This window comes from Zalophus californianus, chromosome 6 (genome assembly GCF_009762305.2).
Source record: "Zalophus californianus isolate mZalCal1 chromosome 6, mZalCal1.pri.v2, whole genome shotgun sequence".
Taxonomy (NCBI): Eukaryota; Metazoa; Chordata; class Mammalia; order Carnivora; family Otariidae; genus Zalophus; species Zalophus californianus.
In genome coordinates, this window is record NC_045600.1 from 10,968,007 (window position 1) to 10,995,399 (window position 27,393).

The 27,393-nt window shown below is 40.2% G+C and overlaps 2 protein-coding genes across 4 annotated transcripts in view; both read left to right on the forward strand.

Annotated features, from left to right (window-relative positions):
* BTBD7 (BTB domain containing 7) overlaps positions 1 to 27,393 on the forward strand; it is an 81,443-nt gene that overhangs the window by 41,439 nt on the left and 12,611 nt on the right. For 2 of the 3 annotated variants that reach the window (XM_027569919.2, XM_027569921.1), the window contains 4 exons: positions 16,598 to 16,806; positions 18,314 to 18,389; positions 22,089 to 22,249; positions 26,376 to 26,519. In XM_027569919.2, the coding sequence (XP_027425720.1) occupies positions 16,598 to 16,806; positions 18,314 to 18,389; positions 22,089 to 22,249; positions 26,376 to 26,519 (590 nt within the window). The remainder of the gene's footprint in view (positions 1 to 16,597; positions 16,807 to 18,313; positions 18,390 to 22,088; positions 22,250 to 26,375; positions 26,520 to 27,393) is intronic. The other variant, XM_027569920.2, reaches the window with a different exon arrangement.
* On the forward strand, positions 11,474 to 11,987 carry LOC118357058 (60S ribosomal protein L32). Its single transcript, XM_035727970.1, has one exon. The coding sequence runs from the start codon at positions 11,524 to 11,526 to the stop codon at positions 11,929 to 11,931; it is 408 nt and encodes a 135-aa protein (XP_035583863.1). The 5' UTR covers positions 11,474 to 11,523; the 3' UTR covers positions 11,932 to 11,987.

The following is a 27,393-nucleotide window of genomic DNA, read 5'->3' on the forward strand; positions in this document are numbered from 1 at the left end:
TATTTCCTAAAATGTCTAGAGTAGAAGGGACTTTGACCACACAGGGGTGTTTGTCTCCTTCTGGTTTTGAAAGTGGCTGGAAGAAACTATTCCAAGAATTAAGATAGATTAGTAATGACATTATTTAGCTGTTATTGTGTAGAATACCTCTCTTAATCTTTACGGTAACCTGTATGGTAGCTACTGTTGTTCTTCCTATTAGAGAGATGCTCTTCCTGTTACTAGAGATGCAGGTAAAAATACTTACATTGTTGCTTCCCCAAAGCCACTTCTAATCACATCTACTTTATATGTATGTGAATGTGTGTGTGTATTTCACACGCATATCTTGTTACGTTGTAGAATAAGTAGTACCACACTATACATATTATCATTTTGCCTTTTTCACACTTAAGCTTTGCAAAAATTATGTCAATATGTATAGTTACTTTATTTTAATAACCATATTTTTTGTTTTGTTTCTTTTTTTTAAGATTTTATTTATTAGAGAGAACGAGCAGTGGGGAGGGCCAGAGGGAGGGAGAGAGAGAGAGAGAGAGAAGCAGACTCCCCACTGAGCAGGAAACCTGCTCAGTCCCAGGACCTGGAGACCATGACCTGAGCTGAAGGCAGATGCTTAACCGACTGAGCCATCCAGGCACCCCTTTGTTTTGTTTCTAAAAATATAAGAGATGTACTGATGTTTGGATATTCAGATAATACAAATAATACAAAAGGTGTTTAAGAACCCTTCAGTCTCACTTCCCAATGGAAAGCACTGCTAACAAATGGTATACCTTTTTATAAATTAACTCCCAAAGACTGAATCTGAGTTTGGAGTATATGTAACTGACCAGAAAGTTCTTGCCTCCAACTATTTTTTCATATATTTAGGTGAAAAAAAAATATCAGTTTCTGTTACAGGCTAGTCTTACTCAGTATGTCTCCACGAAGGGAATGACTTTGATTTATTAGAAGACTTTGAGGGGTGCCTGGGTGGCTCGGTTGGGTGTCCAACTCTTGGTTTCTGCTCAGGTCATGATCTCCCAGGTGTGGTATCGAGCCCCACATTGGGCTCTGTGCTCAGTGGGGAGGCTCCTTCAGCTTCTCTCCCTCTCACCCACACTCTCACTCTCTGTCTCTCAAATAAATAAATGAAGTCTTTAAAAATAAACAAGTAGGGCACCTGGGTGACTCAGTCAGTTAAGTGTCTGCCTTCAGCTCAGGTCCTGATCCCAAAGGTCCTTGGATCGAGTCCCTCATCAGGCTCAGCAGGGAGTCCGTTTCTCCCTCTGCTACTCCCCCCTGCCTGTGCTCGCTCGCTCTCTCTCTCTCAAATAAATAAAAATCTTTAAAAAAAAATGAATAAACTTTGAGCTCTGTTTTGGTTCTCTTCACCATAACATTTTTGTATACCTCATACTTAGCATTGACATTGTCCATAAACTTCTGATACATGTTCTACATGCCATGGCATTTGAAGGTGAAATATCCACACATCTGAAAGTTGTGCCAAAAACCCAAAAACACAAACGGTTTGCACACTTACACGTCTTTGTTTCTAACCATATTCCTCTTCAACCGTAATAGTGTTAGGCCTTTTCCAAAATGGGTTGATTTTAATACAATTTCTGCTGTCAGTGTGTTTCTTCCTAATGGAGGCTTACATCTATTAAAGAGCAGTGCTGAATTTTGAGACTGATTGACCAAAATACTTTTAGAAGATACGTAGGCATCACATTGGTTCTCTAAACCTTTTATATCTAGGCTTGTATCTAATTATGAGAGGTTCAGAAAAGCTTCTAAGCTAAACTGTGATTAAATAGTCTCTTCGTTATTCTAATGCATCATCTTAACTTTCAGATTGATTTTTTTTTGTAGATAAGTGTAAGCAGTAAAATATTAAGTATCTAAAGTCTTCATTGGTAGGGTGCCCCACTTCTATATTTTGATGTCAAGTTTTTAGATATACGAAGTTAAATAGATGTGGTTGGATACAGTGTTGTAAATCTGATCATCATAATAGGTCTGTAAACCTGAGAATGGCAGCTGCCTGAGTTCTCAGCAAATAAAGGTGAAAATGGGACATTATGGAGGAGAAGGAAGAAAATAACCTGTCGATGCAGATAGACCTCGGTATAGAATTAGCACTATGACTCATATACTTATATTCATTTAGCACTTACTGTATGCCAGACCCTGAGATTGAAGTAATGAGTAAGATCGTCTAGTGCTAAGTACCAATAGGCAGTTAACGGTGTAAATGTCTTAGAGCAAAACACTGGATGGTAGGGGAGCACACAGGAAGAGGAGGAGCCCCAGACCTCAGTATGGAGAATTAGGGAAGGGAGACAGTATCAGGAGCTTCCCAGAAAAGCTGAGACCTGGAGAATGAATGGGAGTTAAGTAAAGATTGGAGATAAAGGTTAGGCAGGAGGAACACGGGTGGAAAAACCCAGAGATAAATAAGAGCCAGGCACTTGGGGTTAGGATAGGGGTTGCAGAGATAAGAGGGATGTGGTGAGAAACGAGGCTCCAGAGACCAGCAGGGCTGTGCAGTAAAGGACTTGATATACTGTGCAGAGACGTTGGGCTTTATCCTGGGCACAGCAAGTAATACGGCCTGATTACGAGATCTCTTTGGCTGAGACCATAATCAGCACGTAGACATCGTGAGAAATGTTCCAGAAATAGTGGGTTGTTTTTTTTTTTTAATACATACATCCTTTAAGCAGATACAATCTATAAATTACTCATCAAAAACTGCTAATTCTTTTTTGAAGTTTCTTACTATATTTATTCATTAATTTAGTAGAATTTTTCAGCACCTGCTTTTTGCCAGGCACTGTTGCTAAGCTCCTAACTCACATCATCTATGGTAAGTATTCTCCATTTTATAGGTAAACTGACGCTTGAAAATACTGTTACCTGGGGTTCAGCTAGAAAGTGTTAGGGCCAAAATTTGAATCCTAGTCTTCCTAACTGCAGGGCTATGCTTTCCCATCGTGGGGGGAGAGGGATGAGAAGAAATTATCTGTGAGGTACATTGTTTAGAAGGGAAACACAATCATATTTAAGAGATAACCAGTAAATATCAGAAAGTTTTCTGAAAATCATAACATGGCTCTACCCCCAGACCTTTGGATTTTTCTTATTATTATAGCAAGTATAGATGTAAATGGGTATTTTTTGTTTTTTGTTAAAGGTATGTAAACCTCTGAGTTGTTCACATACTGAGACTTCTAAAATTGTTTTGGGGAGGGAGAGGGACAAGTAGACGCTGAGCTGAGGGCGGACCTGGACGGGGGGCTCGCTCTCAGGACCCTAAGATCATGACCTGAACTGAAATCAAGAGTCGGATGCTTAACCAACTGAACCACCCAGGCACCCCTAGAATTGTTTTTATTTAACATTTTAATAAGTGATGTGTGAGTGGAAAGTACACAGTACATTTGGGTTGTCAGCATTTCTGTTCTCTTTATAATCTTTGACTTGTTCTGTTCTCTTGAGACTCTGCTCTCCCCCTACCCTCTCCCACTCCCCACAGACCCTGTGCTTACTTCTGAATTAGAATACACCAGTATAATGGTGTATGAGGAAACTTAATTATAGTAAGAGGTAGATTTTTGAGGATTAGGGAACATTTTCAGATGAGGAAATGGACAAAATTTCACACATCACACAGTTAAAGGGAATTGGGGTTGGGTCTCTGGTCAGTCTGACTCTAATAGTGTATCTTGCATCTCTCTTCTAGTCAGATGCCCACACATAAGAATATGTGTTCAATTTCAAGGAGTTCGGGTGTCCTGTAGGCTCCAGAATTTGATCCTCTGCATTCTAGTACAGCAGAGGCGTGTCTGTGTTTAGAGAACATCCCTGTGAAGGCTTTTCCCTTTCATCATGCTGTTTTCACTTATAAACACTGAAGCCTAAGTATTTAAAAATGCCATATCAAACATTAATTCATAAACATTAAAGCAATATAAATATATAAATATGTAAATATATATTCAAATAATTATCTTATAATTCAAGTGAGTATCTTAAGTGTTCTTAGTCTTGTTTTTTTCCTTTCATGTCTTAGAGAAATCTTTAATCTTTTATAATTGTGTACTTTAGCCTCCACCTTTATTACCAAGTTACTACAGTAACAACTTTCCTATCTTCTTTTCTGTCCTTTTCACACAGCTTGGCAAAAGCTATCAGAATAAAGAATACAAGCAGTCAGGGTATGTTTTCACACACAAGCAGCATGAATCTCAGTGATTTCCTCTCTCCCATCAGAGGGGAGTAATGTTCTCAAAGCAGAGAACCTTCTCATTTCCTTTCTAATATTTGCTTGGATTCTGTGGTCAGTGATTGATTTTATATTGGCACCAGGGGAAGGAACTCTTGGCAACTTCCATAGCCTGATGGTTTTTGTTTGTTTTTTATTTGATTTTTTTGAATAGATAATATATTCAGATGGAATAGAATTCAAACGGTACAAAGAGTACTCAGCGAAGAGTCTCCTGCTTTCCCAACTTTTTGGCCCCCACCACTCAGTTTCCCTTCACAGAGGCATCCAGTGTTACCAGTTTTTTGTAAATCCATCCAGAGATAGTCTAAGTACATAACTTTTAAAATATATTGAAAGGAGGGATGCCTGGGTGGCTCAGTCAGTTAAGCGTCTGCCTTCGGCTCAGGTCATGATCCTAGGGTCCTGGGATCGAGCCCCACATCGGGCTCCCTGCTCCGCGGGAAGTCTGCTTCTCCCTCTCCCACTCCCCCTGCTTGTGTTCCCTCTCTCACTGTGTCTCTCTCTGTCAAATAATCTTTAAAAAAAATTTTTTTTAATATATTGAAAGGAAACAAAAAGATATTTGGAATAGATCTATAATATTACTAATGCCCTCTGGCATTTAGTTATTGCAAGAAACTTGTAAGAGTCCCCCTATTGAAAGGGACAGAAACTTGAAAGATATCCTTCAGTGTAGATAAATATGTTGCACTTTAAGACTCTGCTCTATATTATGTATAGAAGTTATTTTTTAATATCTACCCAACAGAAGTAACCAAATTCTGAACATTAGCAAAAAGGGTATGAGAAATAAAACCCAGAAAAACTCAACTTACTTTTCCTCCTTTTTGCAGTGAAAATAGATTTTAATCTAAATTTATTTTCTTTTATCTCCCCCCTACCGCATTATTGAGACATAATTGACATATAGCATTGTGTTAAGTTTAAGGTGCACAATGTAATGATTTGATACATGTATATACTATAAAATGTTTACCACAGCAAGGTTGGTTTGTGCATCCTTTACCTCACATAATTTGTTGTGGTGGTGGTCAGAACACTTCGCTGTACTCTCAAAGCAACTTTCAGGTAAACAATATGGTATTAACTGTAGTCACCATGCTGACATTAGAATTCTGGACCTTAGTCATCTTATAACTGAAAGTTTGTACCCTTTGACCAGCCTCTCCCCATTTCTTCACCCCTCAGCCCCTAGAAACCACCATTCTATTCTTTCTGTGAGTTTGACATTTTTAGATTCCACATGTAAGTGAGGACATAACAGTATTTGTCTTTCTCTGACCTATTTCACTTAGCATGATGCCTTCAGGGTTCATCCATGTTGTTCCAAATGGCAGGCTTTCCTTGGAGCAGGGGAGAACAAGGGCAAGCTAGCACCCACAGGCACCTCTGTGTCTGCCTGTTACCGTAGCTGGGTGTGGTGACTTCTAGAGAGTAATGCTCGTGCTTCTGCCCTCCCATATGTATATACATACACATACATATATACACACACATACACGCCACATTTTCTTTACTCATTTGTTTCCACATCTTAACTATTGGAAGTAATGCTGCAGTGAACTTTGGAGTGCAGACATCTCTTCGAGATAGTGATTTCATCATCCTCAGATACATTCCTAGAAGTGGGATTGCTGAATCTATGGTAGTTCCTTTTTTAATTTTTTGAGGAACCTTCATGTTGTTCTCTAGTGTCTGCACCAACTTATATTCCCACCAACAGGACACCAGGGTGTTCACGCCCTTGCTGGCATTTGTTAACTCTTGTCTTTTTTGTACCAGCCATTCTGCCAAGTGGAAGGTGGTACACTGTGGTTTTGGTTTACATTTCCCTGATGATGAGTGATGTTGGGTACCTTTTCATGTACTTTTTGGCCATTTGTATGTCTTCTTTGGAAAAATGTCTATTCAGGACCTCTGCCCACTTTTTTTTTAAGACTTTATTTGACACACACAGTATGTGTGCATGAGCAGGGGGAGTGGCAGGGAGAGGGAGAAGCAGGCTCCCTGCTAAGCAGGGAGCCTGACTCCTGGGATCATGACCTGAGCCAAAAGCAGACGCTTAACTGACTGAGCCACCCAGGTGCCCCTCTCTGCCCACTTTTTAATCAGATCGTTTGCTATTGAGTTGTAGGAATTTCTTACATATTTTGGATATTAGCCCCCTATCAGATATATGGTTTGCAAATATTTTCTCTCATTCTGTAAGTTGCCTTTTAATTTTGTTGATTGTTTCTTTTGCTGTGCAGAAGCTTTTTAGTTTGATGTAGTCCCACTTAATTTTGTTGCTTGCGCTTTAGGTGTCATATCAAAAAGTCATTACCAAGACCCATGTCAAGGAGTTTTATTCCTATGCTTTCTTCTGGGAGTTCATGGTTTCGGTCTTACATTTAAGTCCTTAACCCATCTTGAGTTAGTTTTTGTGAGTGGTGTAAGATAGGGGTCCAGTGTCATTCCTTTGCATATGGATATCCAGTTTTCCCAGTGCCATTTACTGAAGGAGCAGTCTTTTTCCCATTGAGTATTCTTGACTCCCTTGTTAATTGGCCTTTTTTTCTTTTTTTGGCCAAATTCTTTTTTTGGCCAAAACAAATTTGGCCAAACCTAAAATATTGATTGCAGTTTTTCTTACCCTCTTCAGAGAAGTGGTAAAGTTAGACATGTTCTGAGAAAAGACAGCTGAAGTAGAGCAAAGAAAGGAGCAGTCAGGACAGACTAAAATGATTTGGATTGCTCAGTATGTCAGCAGCGGTATTACTAGAATGGTCATAAACTTACTGTGACAAGAAGACCCTAAGGTGACCCCTAATGATCCCCGTCTTCTGATATTTATACCTGCTTAAGCGTGAGCACAGCGTCTGTCTTGTTTCTAACCAATACAATATGGCAGGGATGGGATGTCATTCCTGTGATTACATTTAGAGAAGACTCACATCTTTTTTTTTTTTTAAGATTTTATTTATTTATTTGACAGAGACACAGCAAGAGAGGGAACACAAGCAAGGGGAGTGGGAGAGGGAGATGCAGGCTCCCGCGGGGAGCCCGATGTGGGGCTCGATCCCAGGACCCCGGGATCACGACCCAAGCCAAAGGCAGACGCTCAACCAGCTGGGCCACTCAGGCACCCCAGAGAAGACTCCATCTTAATAGTAGACTGGCACGAGAGACTTCCTCCCTCACCGGCTTGAAGAAGTAAGCTACTCTGTCATGAGAAGGCCTGTGGAGCAGACCACATGGCAGGACCTTCAGGCAGCCTCTAAAAACTGCTTGTGAACCCCCTGCCAATAGCCACAGGAAGCTGGGCCCATAGTCAGACAACCACAAGGGAAGGATTTCTGCCAACAATCTGAATGAGCTTGGAAGCAAATTCTTCCCCAGAACTTCCCAGTTCTTCAGATGAGATGGCAAGCCCAGTTGACACCTGATTACAACCTTAGGAAACCCTGACGGAGGGCCCACGTGACCTGTGCCCAGATTCCTGATTCACAGAAAATGGGAGATGATTTGTTTTAACCTGTTGTGGTAATTTGTGCCATAGCAGTAGAAAACTAATACATTATTTAATCTTCTGAGGTTATTTTCACAGGTCAAAATGGTTTAATATCAACAATTTGATGTGATTTAACTTAACGAGGAGAAGACAATAATTTAGATCACAGAGCCTTCAAGGTGATAACCAGCCACACCTCTACTAAAGACTCAGTTCAGGAAAGATGGTGCAATTAGTCACAGTCCCAGCTGTTGCAACTGGCTGGAGGCTCTAACTGATATTCTCATCAAAACCCCATCACTCAGAGTTCAGTTGAGGGAAGCAAAGCAACTCTGACTTATGGGAAAAGGGAATTCTTCTAGGGTTTGAGCCTCACACCACTGCGGGGAAAGCTGGGGAAGGGAAGGTGTGAATGGGAGAGAAGTAGAATGCAGAGGAGCTACCAGCCAGTCAACCTGAGAGGCCAGGCACACTGAGCCACTGACAGGAGGCTGCACAGGGTACGGGAGCATGTGGAGAGTGGCTCCTTGGTCTGTGGCTCTTCGGTCTGTGGCTCTTCGGCCAAGCATCTTCTGGTGACCTGGGGCCAGTGTTGCCACTGCAGGGGCTGCAGTTGGGAGGGAGAACTGGACTTGGAGCAGGGGAGAACAAGGGCAAGCTAGCACCCACAGGCACCTCTGTGTCTGCCTGTTACCGTAGCTGGGTGTGGTGACTTTTAAAGAGTAATGCTTGTGTGTCTGCCCTCCCAGTCTGCCACATTTCTCTTCCTCTCGTATGGTGTCTCTTCCCATCCCCCCACAACCTGTGCTGAGACAGCCTAAAACAAAGGCTTGCTTGCAGGTGGCTTATTTGGTAAGTAATCCCCTGAACAGGCGCACAGCCCCGGGAAGAGTGAGATAGGGGAGGAAGGAAAGCAGAAGAGTGGTGTTGGGCTAGTCGCCACTGGAGGCACCAGGGTTTCAACCCTGCCAGGACCCTCTGAGGAGCTCTGTAGGGTCTTCAGACTGGTCCTCCTGAGGCGGAGCGGAGAGGAGTATTTATCCAACCAGCTCTCACAAGTTGCAGAGTCCAAGGACTGGCAGTTAAAAACGCTGCAGCACAGACTGACTTGTCTTCGAACCCTTACATGTCTGACTATCATTTTCTGCCTTGGCTCTGGAATTCTGGTTCCTGTTTAAAATGGAGAAGATGCAGGGGCCCCTGGGTGGCTCAGTTGTTAAGTGTCTGCCTTCAGCTCAGGTCATGATTCCAGGGTCCTGGGATCGAGCCCCGCATCGGGCTCCCTGCTCCGTGGGAAGCCTGCTTCTCCCTCTCCCACTCCCCCTGCTTGTGTTCCTGCTCTCTCTGTCAAATAAATAAATAAATAAATCTTTAAAAATAAAATAAAATAGAGAAAATGCAGGGACAATGGTGGAAAACCTTTCTCATGTGCTCAGTATGGATTAGAAGACGGAGGGAGGGAGATAGCAGGAAGCTTTTCAGTATTTGATATGTGAGGTATGAAGGATTCAGACAGAGGTCGCATTCCTGGGAATGGAAAAAAGGCTAATCAAAGAGCATCTTGAAGGAAGAATCAGTAGGACACATCGATTAGTTCTATATATATGTCAAAGGAGGCGGAGTCAGCATAGCTGATTTAAGATTTCTAGCCTAGAAAAAGGGTAATGTTGATGGACACACTAGCTCCCTGATGTTATTTAACATAATCCTCAGAACTCTGATGGGATTATTTCATCCTCTCTATGAGGAAATGAGAATCACGGGGTGCGCTTTGATCTGGCACAGGGCGCTAAGGGCGAGAGTCAAGAGGTAGTGATGTAACTGCCAGAATTCAAAGCCTCGTATATACGTGCTTTCGACTGCCCACACTTCCCTCTCATCTCATGATTCCTTGGGAACTGGAATCCATTCCATACAGGTTACTTGGAAAGAACTGAAGCAACTTTTTTCTCAAGCCTATTTGCACTTGAAGTCTTATTTCTGTTTCTGACTGATGCGCTGAAGAGACACCGTGCCTGCTCTAAGGCCAGCCTTCCTCTGAAGGTACTGTTCTGTCTGTGCTGCATAGCAGGCTGTGATCGCCCCCCGCTGGTTCTCCGCTCCTTTCCCCTTGCCTCTGTTCTTCCTTTTCCCACCTCAGCCCCAATATGAAACTGAATCTAGAAGTTGCTTATACCTTTTCTGATGGACGTGAGCCAGTGAAAAGGTTTCCCACTGGTGCTGGTGGTACAAGTATGAGAGTGGCAATAAAGACAGATCCTGACCGTGTTTTCAGGAAATCTGTCAACATTGAAGTTTATTTTATAGTTGTCACAGGAGCATGAAGAGGGGGAAAATGTTGATAATAAAACAGAAAGTGTTCCTGTTCAGCATGCAGCAGGAACAATCATTTGTATTACTAAATGTCAGTTTGTTTTACTTCTTTATATCTCTGCCATGATCATTCATGATACATAACTCAAATTTTTAAAAAAGAGGCATTTTTGCCAATATTACATACCAGAAAGAAAATATTCTGGTAAAAAAGAATAGAAGAAGGGATTAATCAAGTAAGCAAGGGGTCTGTAAAATGCAGTTTTCAGGAAAAAAAATCCAAAGAAGTTAACTTCATATTTCATCTGCCAACCTCAAAACCGCATCACTTAAAGTCCGCCACCTGAGCAGAATGCATGGCACCTATGAGTCATTCAAGGTCTTGGCTACGAATGAGTTTTTCTGTTACAAGGAAATTGATAAAGGCTTTTGAGTTCATCCAAAAAAGGTAAACAGTGTACTCGTCAACCATTGCTGTGTAACAACCAGATTTCCATCTCTGGCATATGACATGAACATGTATTTCTCACAAATTTCCAGGTCAGCCAATAAAATTACAGATTGAAGTTTGCAGCAGCTGGGGTCATTCTGATTGCCACTGTGGTTTAGCAGGGCCGGGTGGCTCTGTTCCTGCTGCTGTTCATTCTCCCTGTAGGATCAACAAGCTAGCCACAGTATGTTCTTACCGTGGCAGTGGCAGAAGGCAAGAGGGCAAGCCCAGTTCCCAAAAAGTACTTTTGAAGCTTTTTGTCACTTCATATCCACTAATATTTCATTGGTCAAAGCAGATCTCAAGGCCAGTCCCAAAGTCTTGGGGTGGGGATGTATACTCTGCCCATGGGTGGGGTGGGATCAGAGGGCTGGTGTTGGTAAATACGTGCAGTAATCTGCCATACTTGGATAATACTCTTACACTCTGTATTTCTAGTTTAAAAAAGATAAAGTAGGAGCGCCTGGGTGACCCAGTCAGGTGTTAAACATCTGACTCTTTTTCTTTTTTAAAGATTTTTTATTTATTTGACAGAGAGAGACACAGCGAGAGAGGGAACACAAGCAGGAGGAGTGGGAGAATGAGAAGCACGCTTCCTGCAGAGCAGGGAGCCCTACGTGGGGCTCGATCCCAGGACCCTGGGAGCATGACCTGAGCCGAAGGCAGACGCTTAACAACTGAGACACCCAGGCGCCCCTAAACATCTGACTCTTGGTCTCAGCTCAGGTCTTGATCTCAGGGTCGTGAGTTCGGGCTCCATGTTGGGCTGCAGCCTAGGCATGGAACCTACTTAAAAAAAAAAAAACAATAAAAATTAAAAAGACAGTCATTCTGATTATGAATTTAATTGTCTTTAAAGAAAAGGATATCGTTTTATCTCTAGTTAGGAAATAGAGTCCGTTTTTTCTCGGCGCTGCCTGTGGAGGTGGTCGCCATCTGTTACTGGGCATCATGGCTGCCCTCAGACCTCTGGTGAAGCCCAAGATCGTTAAAAAGAGGACCAAGAAGTTCATCCGGCACCAGTCAGACCGCTATGTCAAAATTAAGCGCAACTGGCGGAAACCCAGAGGCATTGACAATAGGGTGCGCAGAAGATTCAAGGGCCAGATCTTGATGCCCAACATTGGTTACGGGAGCAACAAGAAAACAAAGCACATGTTGCCCAGTGGCTTCCGGAAGTTCCTAGTCCACAACGTTAAGGAGCTTGAAGTGCTGCTGATGTGCAACAAATCTTACTGTGCAGAGATTGCTCACAACGTCTCCTCCAAGAACCGCAAAGCTATTGTGGAAAGAGCAGCCCAGTTGGCAATCAGAGTCACCAATCCCAACGCCAGGCTGCGCAGCGAAGAAAATGAATAGACAGCTTGTTGTGCACATCATATTTGTGTTAATAAAACCATAAAACCTAAAAAAAAAAAAAAAAAAAAAAGGAAACAGAGTCCGTAAACTCTATAAGGAAACAGAAGGGGAAAAAAGAGCTCCTTCTGAGAGTTAATTAGTAGCAAATGGGAGGAAACAAATTTGACCGTCATATACCCTGAAACTGGCACAGGGGAAGGGAAGGGATTCTAGACAGCAGTGCTCCTCAAAGCATGTCTGTAGTGAGGGAAGTACAGTTATTGAGAGTAAGCATTTAGAAACTTCTTGGCAGTTTGACATAGTCACAGTATTCAAGCAGTGTTTTTACTGGTTTCTACTAAAGTATTGATCCATGACAGATTAGAAATTTAAAAAGAAGCAAACACAACTATTTCTTGACCCAAGATAGTTTACGAACATGGCATTCTGCTCACTAGAAGTAAACATCTACACTGCACATAAGTGGACCTTTATACATTGGTCTTGTGGGGTTTGGCCTAGTATCACTTTGTCAGCCGGAATCCAACCATCTTTGATAGTGTGCTGGTAATGTTTTTGGACCAACAAGACTGGTCCAGAATTTTCCAAGGAAACGGCATTGTTTGAAGCCTTTTTGTATTTTGCTTGCTGGCCTTTCCCTGCCAGCACCCCTTCAGCCTTGTTGCTATGTTTACATTTTCATTCCATTATCAATAACCTTGACAAAAGGCATATTACCACTAATTGAAATCCTTTATTGTAATATGAAAATATTACATTTGACAATATTAGATAACTCTCTTCTTAAAATATACCTTTCAGCATTCTGATTTTTTGCCTAATTGACTTCCTTTCACATTTGTGAGTTAATATCACCATGTTTGGTATATTTATAAGTGCTTTCCTGTTCATAAGAGGAGTGGTTATAAGTGAAGTTCTGATGAGCATTGATTCATGTAAGACCTAAGTTTAGAGGCATAAAAAAGGGGGAGATTTTCTGGCGGGAGGGGAAGGCTATGTTTAGTTAAGTACAGCTTGTCTTCTCCCTAGCGGTAGGACTTTGGGCAAGCTCATTCATCTTTGTGAATCTTAGTTTTCTCATCTGCAGAATGGGAGTAATCATACCACCTTCTTTGAATAGGAGTGCTGAAATTAAATATTCTAAGTCAGGTACAGACTTGGCACATAATAAGTTTCAAAAGTATTAGCTATTATGTTTGCTTTTAATTGATTAGCTACTAAATGTCAGACATTGTAGAATGACATAAGGTGGGGCCTCTACCCCAAAAGAGCTCTCAGTCTGGTAGAGGATTCAGACTGATATTTAAGAAATACAAGATAGTATGAGAATTTAGTGCTATTATATAGAGAGAACTAGGGCAGCATTTTTTAGGTAGGAGGAACACCTGACCTAGGCCTGGGGTAGGGTAGGGTAGATCAAGGTGAGGTTTTAAAAGAGGCAACGTCTAAGCTAAGTCTAAAAAATGTGGATGAGTTAAGAAGGAGAATTAAGAGCATTTCAGAAAAATGGAACAATGTATGCAAAGGCCTGGAGGTGAGAGTTTGGTGGAACTCTAGGAAATCCTAAGTAATGAACGCAGTATAGAATATGAACAGGAATGGGGCTGGAGAAGTTGGCAATGGCCAGACCATCAAGAATATGTAGTTTGGATTTTATCTTGAAGTTATTTGCAAGCTATTGAATAATTTGTTACATATATAATCTAATTTACATTTTAAAAGATTATCTGGCAACAGTATGGAGAACAGATTGGAAGGGAGAAAGATGGGAACTTTTTGAGGCTATTTCAGTGATGCGGGGTTTAGAAAGTATCAGATTCTGAAATGGGGAGGTGGTAGAGATTCAGTGGAGGGGATGTATTTAAAACAAGAATAGAATGAACAGCATTTGATGGTGATTGAATGTGGCCTTCAGGAGAAAGAATCACTATTAGTACTAAGATTTCTGGCTTTGGGAGGAAGAGGTATCTTTCTCTAAAGCAGGGATTAAGAAGGCCAGTGTGGGGGGGGTGGGGAGTGTACTAGATTTCCCAGAGGAAAATGAATTGATTTGCCTTTAGAATATCCCTGTGGAACTCTCCAGTGGGAAGTTGAAGGAATGAGTCTGGGAGTCAGGAGACAGCTCTGGGTTGGAACTATATATAGACTTTTTTTTTTTTTTAAGATTTTATTTATTTATTTGACAGAGACAGCGAGGGAGGGAACACAAGCAGGGGGAGTGGGAGAAGGAGAGGGAGAAGCAGGCTTCCCGTGGGAGCAGGGAGCCCGATGTGAGGCTCAATCCCGGAATCATGGCCTGAGCCAAAGGCAGACGCTTAACGACTGAGCCACCCAGGCACCCCATATGTAGACGTTTTTGTTGTTTAAATTTAAGTAATCTTCTATACCCCAGGTGAGGCTCAAACTCACAACCCAAGATCAAGAGTCACATGCTCTTCCAACTAAGCCAGCCAGGCACCCTGGAACTGTATATCTTGAAAGTCATGAGGGGGGTGTCTGGGTGGCTCAGTCATTAAGCGTCTGCCTTCGGCTTGGGTCATGATCTCCAGGGTCCTGGGATCGAGCCCCGCGTCAGGCTCCGTACTCCACGGGAAGCCTGCTTCTCCCTCTCCCGCTCCCCCTGCTTGTATTCCCTCTCTCACTGTGTCTCCCTCTGTCAAATAAATAAATAAAATCTTTAAAAAAAAAAAAAGTCATGAGGATGCTTTGGGAGTTAAGGCCTTAGGGGTTAGATGATACCACCCAAGAAAGGGCGTGGTAAAAAGAGTGTTGTATTCACAGCGCTTGGCAAGTAGGTACTGCAGAATGTTTGAACAAATGAAGAGTGTCAAGGGTACAGTCTCATTTCAATCTCATAATAACCCTGAGTTAGGAGTATAAACCCAGTTTTACAAATGAGAACATTTCAGGCTCAGAGAGGCTAAGGATTTGTCCAAAATGATTTTGCTTCTAAGTGGCCAAGGTGGAATTTCAAGTCCAATCTGTCTTGATTGCAAAGCCCACTTTTTCCTATCATGTCTCACTTCTTTGAAAACTTCTCAGGAGTTTAAATATATGATGTTATTAATTCTCCTTTCCCTCTGCCAATATCCTGGTTTCATAGGATTGTGATACATCCTTTTGAATAACCACTTTTTCTCTAATTTCCCCTGCTTCGTGCCCAAACACCTCTATCAGATTGCCTCTCCTGTCAGATTGACTCATTCTCCTCACCTCTAGTCCAGTGCCTGCTTTCAAGCAGCAGAATGACACAGGTCTTCCTCTGACCACTGGCATGCAAGGCTCACCATAAAATCATGAGAGCGGTTTACAGTTTTCCATTTTTCTCACTCCTCATCAGTGCATATTCACTTCTTTGGGTGTTGTTTACACACAGATTCCATTGTGGTGGTCTCAGTGTTCCTTATCAGGATCTCAGGTTAATGTTGAGATTAAGTAAATTAATCTTTAATGTTTAGATTAAATTACTGTCACATTGATACTCTGTTACCGCTTTTCTAAAAGTGATTTTATATTTGTGATGGAAGCAGCTTGGATGCTATCTGACGTCAGCTCCATATCCAGCGTAGGGGTTCTTGGTACTCTATCCCTTATGTGATGAGCCAGGCTTTGCTCCTGTATTTTTCTAGAAGGATTTTTTTTTTTGAGGGACAAGAGGAGAGCAAATCTTAATTGTTAGAAATTTCTTAATACTGAGGCAAAATCCCCCTTCTTTCAACATCCATTTAACATCCAGGACCTGCCCTTGGAACAACAGGGAAGTCAGTCATTTCTCCTCTGCCTCCGGAAGGTCTGTCAGACTTAGATAGCTCCTTTGTCTCCCCTCAGGTTTCTCTTATGTAAGCCAAGTAATCTTGGTTGCTCGGAGCTTTTCTCCTGTGACAGACCTCTCAAACTCTCTCCTGTTCTTTTGCCCTCCTCTGAGAATCCTGGCGTTTTGTCAGTGCCCCATCTAAAACACAGGGCCCAGAACAGAACACAGCACCCCACAGGACAGCAATGCAACACAGAACTCTGTGCTTGAATCTTAAAAGCCTGAGCTTGCTTTAGCCCTACAGCAGCCATGTCATGGTTTGCATCTGTCCAGCTCAAGTGCCCAGGTGTCATTGTTACATAGGTTGTGGTTAAGGTAGCTCTCACGTCCTCTTCTGTGCAGTTGATTTTCTTTCACTGAGATACAGAACTTTCTAAATTTCCTGGTTCTGTTTCACCTTCATTTTCACCCATCTGTTCAGCCGGTTATGATCATGTCATCCAGTGTGTCATGAACTGTGTTTCCCAGCTTTAGCCTTTCTCTGACTGGCCAGTTCCCACAACTGTGCCATTTCTACCTTCTCTTTTTTCCCTTGTGGTCCAGGGCTCTCCGCTATAGTGTCTTACTCAAATTGTTGGATTTGCACAGATACTTATTTTCTTATACAATTGTGAAGATTCTCTGCCTCTTTCTATGGATCTGTCTCTACTGAACAGCAGGTTTCCTATAGATGTCATAGTCTGTTGTTACCTATTGTTAACCCATCCTACCCAGTCTTGGGGATGTCCATGAAATTTTATTTATCTCCTTGTTCTTTTTTACTACTGCTACTTTTAAGTAGTGTCTAACCTACTGATGTTCCATACGTAATATTTATGACTAATCTTAAGAAGTATTTGCATTCTCTTTTAGGCTGTGAGGATATCATTGCTGAGAGCATTTCATTAGATACCTTAATTGCCATCCTCAAGTGGAGCTCTCATCCATATGGCTCTAAATGGGTGCACCGACAAGCTTTACATTTCCTCTGTGAGGAATTTTCCCAGGTCATGACTTCGGATGTTTTTTATGAACTCAGCAAAGACCATCTGCTCACTGCTATCCAGTCTGACTACCTACAGGTAATCATTTATACACCTCTCAAACTCATTGTCATCCATGTGTGCACCAGGAAATCCACCTACATTCTATTATTCCCCCATCTAGAGAGATCAGCCTACCCAGGGATGCCCTCTTCAGATTTGTACAGGAAAAGCCTTCTGGCTCTCTGGCCTTTCATGCACCTGCTGCTATGACTCAACATTGTGAACAAGCCCCAGTCCCAGCCAACTGCACCAAAGGGGTTGAGGCAGTAGGCAAGGTCAGAAGCATATCCCAACAGTGATTTTCTTGGCTTCCATTAATTCACTATAACAATTTCTTGGTTTTGGTGGAGTATCAGATACTTAGACTGTAGACAGTAGCTTAAGCAGCACAAAGTTAAGAGTAGTATTCAATTTCTGATCTCAAATGCTTATGAAAACTCAGTGTATGTGTCTTACCAAAATATAATAATGTTTTCAACTGCTTTTAATCAGAAGTAGTTTTTAGCAAATTCTTCTGTCATTGACTTATATGTCAATCTAATTTGGTAATTTAAACAATAGATTTAAAATATTGCAAAAAATACTTTCAAGTAACATATGTTCAAGTTTAATTTTTTTGGAATTGGTTGTATGAATTTTATGCTGAAAACTATACAACAGTTTTAATGTCACAAAAACATAAATCCATTGAGCCATTACCTATTTCTTTATATTTGTACTGGGAAAATAATAAAATGTCACTCCATCCCAGTGAGAGATTCAGTGAAGAGTTAATAATCCACTTAGCATCTGTGCTTTGATTGTAGTACAAATGTTGTCATAATTGGATTTGATTTATTTAGGATCTCTGTTCATTAACCTCGTTTCATTGTCCTGATCCAGACTGCATGCATTATGGAGGTTAGGATTTGTCAGTTCTCTCAGATTATTGTCTTTAGAAAGCTTTGCATTTCTATTTAGAAAGTAAAAACCTTGGAGAGCAGCCTAGATTTGCTCTAAGATTTTCAGTAAAGTACAAAGAAAGAGGGGCACCTTGCCATTTCACAGACTGCTGGAAGGGCCCTTCACCAGTCAGTAGCATACATTGTGCAGAGTGTAGTCTCTCTGCCAAAACAAGTTGCTGTACCTGGGTTTTCTGTTCCTGCAGAAGATAGTAATCACCAGGTATCTGTATACTTTTACTTTGATCTATTTATCTCTCCCTTGTCCCAAGAAGAATTTAAGGCAGCTGTATAGAGACCATGTAGTAGAGTAAAATAAGTTTAAAATAGATGAAGAGAATAGGATAAAGAAAAAACAAAGATGAAAACAAGAATAAAAAATTTAGTTGAAGCCAAGAGATAGGTTACTGGACACATGCGAAGTGGTGGTGTATTTGCGGCTGGTGGACTGCAGTTTTAGTGGAACTTTTCAAACAGCCAGTAGAGAGGGAAAGGTGTTAAGTTGCACCCTGGGTGTACATTATGACCTCGGAAAAGTCATTAATGAAATGCACCATTTGTCTAATTTCACTAAAATAAAGGTAAACCATTTTTTCTTCTAGGCAAGTGAACAAGATATCCTTAAATATCTGATTAAATGGGGTGAGCATCAGTTGATGAAAAGAATAGCTGACAGAGGTAAGCTCACAAAATTAGCTTATACTGTAAGTTTTTTATCCGGAGGCATGCTGTGTGTCAGTCTTGACAGTAGCCACTATTGCCTGGTGAAAATAGAAATTTTCACAATCCGTAAAATCCTTTAGTGGAGAAGGGTATACTTTGGTAGAAATAAATACACCAGAAAATTTTATTTTACAACTTTAAAAGGGTACTTTTAATGTTATCTATGTGCTAAATAATATGTGTTTACTGATTTATAGAAGTATTAGAATGAAATTTTTCATTTAATGATTTTCATTTAAAGCATATTGTTGATGGAAATGTTTAGGAATTAGACAGTGGTGACATGTGTAGAACATTTTAAATATACTAGAAGCCACTGACTGAATTATACACTTTAAAATGGTTAAAATGGTTTGCAAGGACGTGGATGGAACTGGAGGGTGTTATGCTGAGTGAAATAAGTCAATCAGAGAAAGACATGTATCATATGACCTCACTGATATGAGGAATTCTTAATCTCAGGAAACAAACTGAGGGTTGCTGGAGTGGGGGTGGGGTGGGAGGGATGGGGTGGCTGGGTGATGGACATTGGGGAGGGTATGTGCTATGGTGAGCGCTGTGAATTGTGCAAGACTGTTGAATCACAGATCTGTACCTCTGAAATAAATAATGCAATATATGTTAAGAAAAAAAAAAGCAGGAGGGGAAGAATGGAGGGGGGAGACGAACCATGAGAGACCATGGACTCTGAAAAACAAACTGAGGGTTCTAGAGGGGAGGGGGATGGGGGGATGGGTTAACCTGGTGATGGGTATTAAAGAGGGCACGTTCTGCGTGGAGCACTGGGTGTTATGCACAAACAATGAATCATGGAACACTCCATCAAAAACTAATGATGTAATGTATGATGATTAACAAAACAATAAAAAATTTAAAGAGAAAAAAATGGTAAAATGGTGAGGTTTATGTTATGTGAATTTTACCTCAATTAAAAAATATGGCTATCCCCCAAAAAAAGCATATTTGTTTATTTTTCAATTTTGTGGAAGGTAAAGGCAAAATAATGCTTTTGATGGCTTCCAATTGGGGATAGTGCAAAAGAGGTGGAAACATCGTATGCATACTCCTTCCCTCATAGAATGTTGTATTCCTCTATATAGCAAGCCCAAAACAAAACATTTATTCAAAACATTTTAATTAGTAAAATTAAATACAGATTTCCCTTTCCTGTCATTTTTTGTTGGCTTTCTTAGGTATATTTTACATACCCTGAAGCTCACCTGTTTAAAGTATTCATGTCAATGATAAATTTTTAGTGCATTTACAGAGTTTTTCTGTCACATTTCAAAATACATAAAAATTTCAGGCAACACCTGCCTTTCAAAACCTTTAATTTCTCCTACTAATTTATTTCTCTATGGCCAACAAAAAAAGCCTTTTAGCAGTTCTCAGATGTGAATTGTTTTTAATATTAAAGCCACTCCTGTTAATTTGGGACTTACTGAAAGGCCAGTATACCATCTATCCTTATTTGCAGATTCTGTATTTGCAAATTCACCTACCTGCTAAAATTTACTTCTAACCCCCAAAATTAGTACCCACGGCACTTTTCATGGTCAATTGCAGACATGCTCAGAGTGACAAAAAATTTGAGTCCCCTGATGTACAAGTTCCCAGCTTCAGGTGGAGCAGGGTGACACTCTGCCTTCTTATATCAGTTCTCATACTGCAAACAAGTGTCCTTTTCAGTCTATTCAAGTGCATGTTTTTCATATTTTATGGGGGTTTTTTGGTGATCTTACTGATCAGACTGGCCTCCCATTGTAACTTTTAGTGCTGTATGATGTTTCCAAGCCCAGGAAGGCTGTGATGTCCCTTATAGAGAAACCAAGAGTTAAATAAGCCTCATTCAGGCATGAGTGACAGTGCTTTTGGCTATGAGGGCAGTGTTCATGAATCAACAATATATAGTAATAAGGTGTCTTTAAACAGAAACACACATAAAACAAGGTTATGTCTTCATCGGCTGATAAAATTGTTGGCACCAGAGGCTCACAGGAACCTAACCCCGTGTTTCCCTTAGAAGCAGTGGTTCAGTATTTGCTAATTGTTTACACTGACTTTATAGAACTACTCCAAACAACAAGAATTAATTGTATATAATGCTACATAATCATTATAGGCCATAGGCTTGCTCATTGATGTAAGGTTGGTAATGATGAAATGTCATATTTATTTTGGGCTGATAATGAGCATCCTTGATAAGATTTCCCTTAAAATAGTGATTTTCCAATACAGTTAGAACAGAAGGCTCTTGCACAGAGATGAGAAGGAACCTAAGCACCCCAGGCTGCACCTTTCGCTCACCTTCATATATAAGATTCTGCCATTACCTGTTACATATTTGGGAGTTTTATGTAAGATACCATTTGAAAACAGGATGCCACTACTTGAAGGGAAAAATTTGGGGGCTGGGGCGCCTGGGTGGCTCATTCAGTTAAAGTGTCTGCCTTCGGCTCAGGTCATGATCCCAGGGTCTGGGATCGAGCCCCGCATCGGGCTCCCTGCTCAGTGGGGAGCCTGCTTCTCCCTCTCCCACTGCCCCTGCTTGTGTTCCCTCTCTTGCTGTGTCTCTCTCTGTTAAGTAAATAAATAAAATATTAAAAAAAAAAAAAAACTTTTTTTTTTTTTTGAAAAGCGTGCTTTGTATAAGGATGAAGCCAAATCATAGCAAGGCAAGGAAGAAACCCTTTTCCACATGCTTGCAACAATTTTATCTTGAATGATGCCAGAAAAAGCTTAGCTTCTCAAAAAACAATTATTTCTTAACCAATGATGTAATGTATGGTGATTAACATAAAAAATTTAAAAAAAAATTATTTCCTGTCTCCCTATCCATGTGTCTATCACGTGATTTAAGGGAAATAACCTGTTTGCAAAAAATACGGCACTTGTATTTGGAAATTTAAAGATCTTATGTTTTTTAAGAAAAAAAAAATATAGCCCCTAGATTATAGACATGATTAAAGATTCCCAAAATTTTAGTAATTTCTCTTTTCCACTCAGTGTTATAAGCTTATATGTACTTCACATCTTCTTTCACTGATCCCTAGTGAAGAAAACCTTTACTCTCTGCCTTGGACAGTGGGAATATATTGCATGTCAGAGATTAAAGTGTTCACTTTTATGCAGTAACATTCCCGTATTATGGAAATTTAGGAGACTATCATAAAAATCAAAGTTAAATACAGTGCACTTTAAGTTTTGCTGCTTCAGATACCAGGTAGTTAATATCTTTTTAAGTTGCTGGTAAACATGGTAGCCTAATGAGTATACTGATAACCCACAGTGACCAGAAATGCCACTTGCCCTATAATGCCCTTAATTTTAGTAAAGACTAGTCACAGCAGTGAGAAATCTTAAGAAAAAGCCCTTGGTCAAACTAGATTTTAATAGATTGTCATCTTTTCTCCTTTGAGTTAGTATGTGCAAAAGAATTTTTTAATACAGAACAATCAAAAGAAGCTATCCTACTGTTGATATCATGCTTTGTCAAAGAACACCTCTATTAAGTAAACTTAAGACACAAAAATAATTTATAATCCTTTTTAAAGCAGATGCACTTAAGTATAAAGCATGTTACTGAAAATGTACTGGAGAAAAAAGTTTGAAAATTTGGATTTGGTTGGAGACTTGTCATTTTCTATCTCATAGAGCCAAACCTACTGAGTGGCACTGCCCATAGTGTGAACAGAAGAGGCGTAAAAAGACGAGACCTAGACATTGAAGAGCTCAGAGAGATCCTTTCTTCTCTCCTACCTTTTGTGCGAATTGAACACATCTTACCTATAAACAGTGAAGTCCTAAGTGATGCGGTGAGTTCCTTTCTTCATTTATCTCTTTCATGAAAAAATGCACCAAAATGTACAGGTTTATCTTTTTTTTTTTTTTAATCATTGTACTTAATTTCTACTAATAGAGTATGGTGAAACTGTAAGTCCATGAGGACAGAGACAGACGTATGTTTTGTACTGTATTGTGTACCCCGTGTTGGCCACTGACACAAATGTTTGGTGAATGAGAGTTGAGTGGGTATAGCAGTCTTAACTTTTACAAGAAGATAGTCTAGGGGGAGTTACTTTAGCCACTTAACTCACAAAGGAAAGGGTAGAGATTACTTCTGGAGACTTTTACACAACAATAAATCAGGGAGAAGAGAAGGAGATTGGTTCAGTGTGAAAAGGATGGCTGAATCTTATGATTGTATTTCAATTAAAAAGTAATGGAGCTGATCATATGTAGTTTTTTTAAAGTGAAATTTTTAAACTAATAGAATTGCTTGAATTAATGGATATGAAAAATATTATGACTATTACTTCTTCACATGTTGGTTTATAACTTTAATGCAATGCTTACAGACATCATGATAGTGTTTTCAACTGCTCAGGAACATACGTCATCTGGAAAAAACTGATAAGAATTTTGTTTCTTGCATACAAGTGTTTATTTATTTTCTTTTGAAGTTTTTGTTGAAATTCTAGTTAGTTAACATACAGTGTAATATTCGTTTCAGGTGAGGAATTTCATGATTCATCACTTACATACAACACCCAGTGCTCATCACAACAAGTGCCCTCCTTAATGCCCATCACCTAGTTCACCCATCCCTCTCCCACCTCCCTTCTGGGAACCATCAGTGTGTCCTCTGTAGTTAAGATTCTGTTTCTTGGTTTTCCTCCCTCCCCCCTGCCAGTGTTCATTTGTTTGTTTGATAAGAATTTTTTTTAAGTTCTCTAAAGAGCACATAATGAAGGAGGGATAACTCTTCCAGAATTTAAAATATATTTTAAAACTCTAGGGATGCCATCTGTCTCAGTTGGTAAAGCATGTGGCTCTTGATCTCAGGGTCGTTGAGTTCAAGCCCCATGTTGGGCCTAGAGCTAACTTTAAAAAACAAAAAGAGAAACAAAAAAAACCTCTAACTTGTGATGCCAGCAAAACAGAAAGGACAAAATAGCCCAGAAAAAGATCCTCATTAATATATAGCAATTAAACATACAGTAATCCATCAGATATCAGTAAATCATTGTGTTGCTAGACTAGCTGGTGAGCTGGGGGAGTTTCTTTAAAGTTAAACCTTCATTTCACTTGCACACAAAATTAATCCCTGTTAGATTGCAGAATTAAATATTAAATTGAAACATGGAAAAAGTAGAAGAAAATAATTAAATATTTATGATATTTCTGATTAGAAAAGAATGTTCAGTCTCACTAGTAATCACACACACCAAAGAAGGCAAAATAAAGCCATAAGTTACTATTTTTTTCTCCTATTAAGTCAGTATTTTTTGAAATAATATTACCATCCCATAGGGGAAGTATAACTGATACATTAGTAGCATTGTCCTTAAATATTTGGAAACTGCTCAAATGTCCAATAACAAAAAATAAAAGTAAACTGTAGGACGACTACTTAACAGAATATTTTGCTGCCTATAACCATTGAACAATGGTTAGAGAGACTAATGTAGCAGCATGAAAAATGCTAATGATGGAATATAATTTCAGAAAGAATACAAAATAATGTATTTTTATATATTCTAGAATTCAGTTATGTAAAGATCCATTTGAAAAAGACTGGCAGGAAATATATAAGTATTATTACAGTTGGAGTAGATTAGAGTTAGGAGTTTTTCTCTGTTTTCTAAATACTATCTAATGCTGTATAATGCTGTATTTTATTAGTTAAAAACAATTTTAACTGGGCTCCTGGGTGGGTCAGTGGGTTAAGCATCTGCCTTCAGCTCAGGTCATGATCCCAGGGTCCTGGGATCGAGTTCTACATTGGGCTCCCTGCTCAGCTGGGAGTCTGCTTCTCCCTCTACCCCTCCCCCCTGCTCATAATCTCTCTCTCTCTCTCTCTCTCACTCTCTCAAATAAATAAAATCTTAAAAACAATTTTTTTAAAGGATTTTATTTATTCATTTGAGACACAGAGATACAGAGAGAAGAGAAAGCAGGAGCAGGGAGAGAGGCAGAGGGAGAGGGAGAAGCAGGCTCCCTGCTGAGCCAGGAGCCCGATGTGGGGCTCGATCCCAGGACCCTGCGATCATGACCTGAGCCGAAGGCAGACGCTTAACCATCTGAGCCACCCAGGCGCCCCTCTTAAAAACAATTTTAACTAATGCAGCAATTAGACACTTATTATATTTAACAAGAGTAATATTTGACACAAAACAATGTGTGGTTCTGGTTTTGTTTGTTTGTTTTTACAATATTTGGTTTTGTTTAAAACCTGGGGGACACCTGGGTGGCTCAGTCAGTTAAGCATCTGCCTTTGCCTCAGATCATGATCCCGGGGTCCTGGGATTGAGCCCCGTGTCGGGCTCCCTGCTCAGTGGGGAGTCTGCTCCTTTTGCCCTTACCCTTCCCCCCTACTCGTGCTCTCTCTCACTATCGATCTCTCTCAAATAAATAAATAAAATCTTCTAAAAAGAAAACCTGAGACACAGGGGCTTCTAGGAGGCTCAGTCCATTAAGCGTCTGCCTTCGGCTCAGGTCATGATCCCAGGGTCCTGGGATGGAGCCCCGCTTCAGGCTCCCTGCTCAACGGGGAGTCTCTTCTCCCTCTCCCTCTCCCTCTGCCTCCCCCCGCTTGTGCACACGCTCATGAGATCTCTCCCTCTCTAATAAATAAAATCTTTACAAAAAAAAACCTGGGACACAAACCAAATTGAGCCCTGATTTTGGTTTAGAAAGATAATTTAGAACTTTGGTTTAGTAGACTTAGAAAATACGTCTCTCTCTTCTTAATTCTGTGCCTTGCCCAGAAGTCCCCAGTGAAAGTTTGCTAATAATAGCTGTTAAGCATAAAACACCCTTAGTGTATGCTAAGCACTGTGCTGAGTGCATTACCTGCATTACCATCATTAATCCTCACAGCCACCTTAATGAGCTATAGGTACTTGATTTATTTTCTCCTCGCATAGACGAGGAAACAACAAGGCCACCACATTTAGTTAGTCATGCGGAGTCCCGTCTCCGGGGCCATCTGGGAACCCTTAAAGTGAGGTCCAGATGAAAGGACATGTCCATGCTCACATGGCTATTAAATGGGGACTTAGGGATCTGTATCCAGTCTGCCTCCCCTAGAGTTCCTGTCCCTAACCCGGGCAGGCAGACCGCCTGCATCCTTGTACTCTAGATATAGGCCCAAGATGTTCTTGCTTTGTCTTGAGGCAGATGGGGTGGGGATGGAATCTGTTTCTAAATGAGTAAGGAAAAAACCAGAAATTGGTTTTTATTAAAAGTCCTGAAAGCTAATCCAACTCATTGTATTTTTAATTACTGTAGCTCTTGTTTTAAAAGCATCATTCTGGGTGCCTGGGTGGCTCAGTTGGTTGAGCAACTGCTTTCCGCTCAGGTCATGATCCCAGAGTCCTAGGATCAAGTCCTACATCGGGCTCCCAGCTCAGCAGGGAGCCTCCTTCTCTCTCTGACCCTCTCCCCTCTCATGCTGTTACTCTCTCTCTCTCTCTCTCTCTCTCTCTCAAATAAATAAATAAATAAATTTTTTAAAAAAATAAATAAGTAAAAGCGTCATTCTGGGGGTGCCTGGGTGGCTCAGTCGTTAAGCGTATGCCTTTGGCTCAGGTCATGATCCCAGGGTCCTGCCCCGTGTCAGGCTCCCTGCTTAGCGGGAAGCCTGCTGCTCCCTCTCCCACTCCCCCTGCTTGTGTCCCCTCTCTCGCTGTGTGTCTCTCTGTCAAATAAATAAAAACTTTAAAAAAATAAAAGCATCATTCCTCTGTATAGAGAAAAGTGGTACATTATAGTACCTTTTTATTGCTGAATCCTTTAAATATTCTAAAACATTTGGAGTATTTTGAAATTTCACATATATTCCTAAATTTTCATGATTTATAGGTGTATTTTTTAATCTTAGTAGTATTCTAGGTCTACACAGATCTCTAGTTCATCTAAAAATAATTTTTTTTCAAGATGAAAAGAGGCTTGATTAGTACTCCTCCATCAGATATGCTTCCTACAACAGAAGGTGGAAAATCAAATGCCTGGTTACGGCAAAAAAATGCTGGAATATATGTTCGTCCTCGACTATTCTCTCCCTATGTGGAGGAAGCGAAGGTAATGAAAATCATTTTAAGATATTGGAGTACATTTTATGAACTAGCACAAAGATACTCATTGTGGTATTGTAATAAACATTCAGAAATCGCCTAAATATCCAGTAATAGGGAAAGTGAAAGTAAACTCTACTTCAACTACTCATGGGAATAGTTTTCTGAAATGTTTAATTATCAAGCGTATTTTTATAACTTAGGTCATGTTGAATTGCGTTTTACATTTTTCTCACCTTAGTTGTGTTGCAAATTGTTAATTTGGAAAAAAATAAATTTTACTGAGAAATGATAGTATTTTGTGATCTTCAAGATGGGAAAAATGTTCTGAAAGAAAATTGCACACATTTTGTCTTTCTTAAACTAAAGAAATGACATGGTTTCTTATAATGTGTTTCTGTAATGGCTGACTGTTGGAAATTATGTTTAGTTTTAGAATAAGTGTACAAAACTAAGATAAAATTTCAGGCTTATTAAGTAAATTGTGTATTATAATATGAAGAACCAAGAAAATATGGTAATGTGAAAATGGAATACTGTGATGTTTATTAGCTGTATTTGGCCATTAGAACTTTGGGATGGCCTTTTGAGGAACTGACACTCTTTGAAAGTCAGAAATCACCATTAAACTTTTTGAAACAAATTAACAGGCAAAACATCGTGTTTCGGTATAGAATTAAGTTACCTTAATTTTTTTCTCATTTTGATTGTCAGAGCTCCTAGCTTAAGATATGCGAAAGGATTTGTGAGAAGTTAATTTTATTGAGTAGGTCAGTAATCTACCTCTTATTGAGTGGTTGGCACTTTAAATAATCTAAAATAGGAGAAAAGTAAAATGGTTGGGTCTGGTTTTTCGGAAATAAGTTCAGTGCTTAACAGCA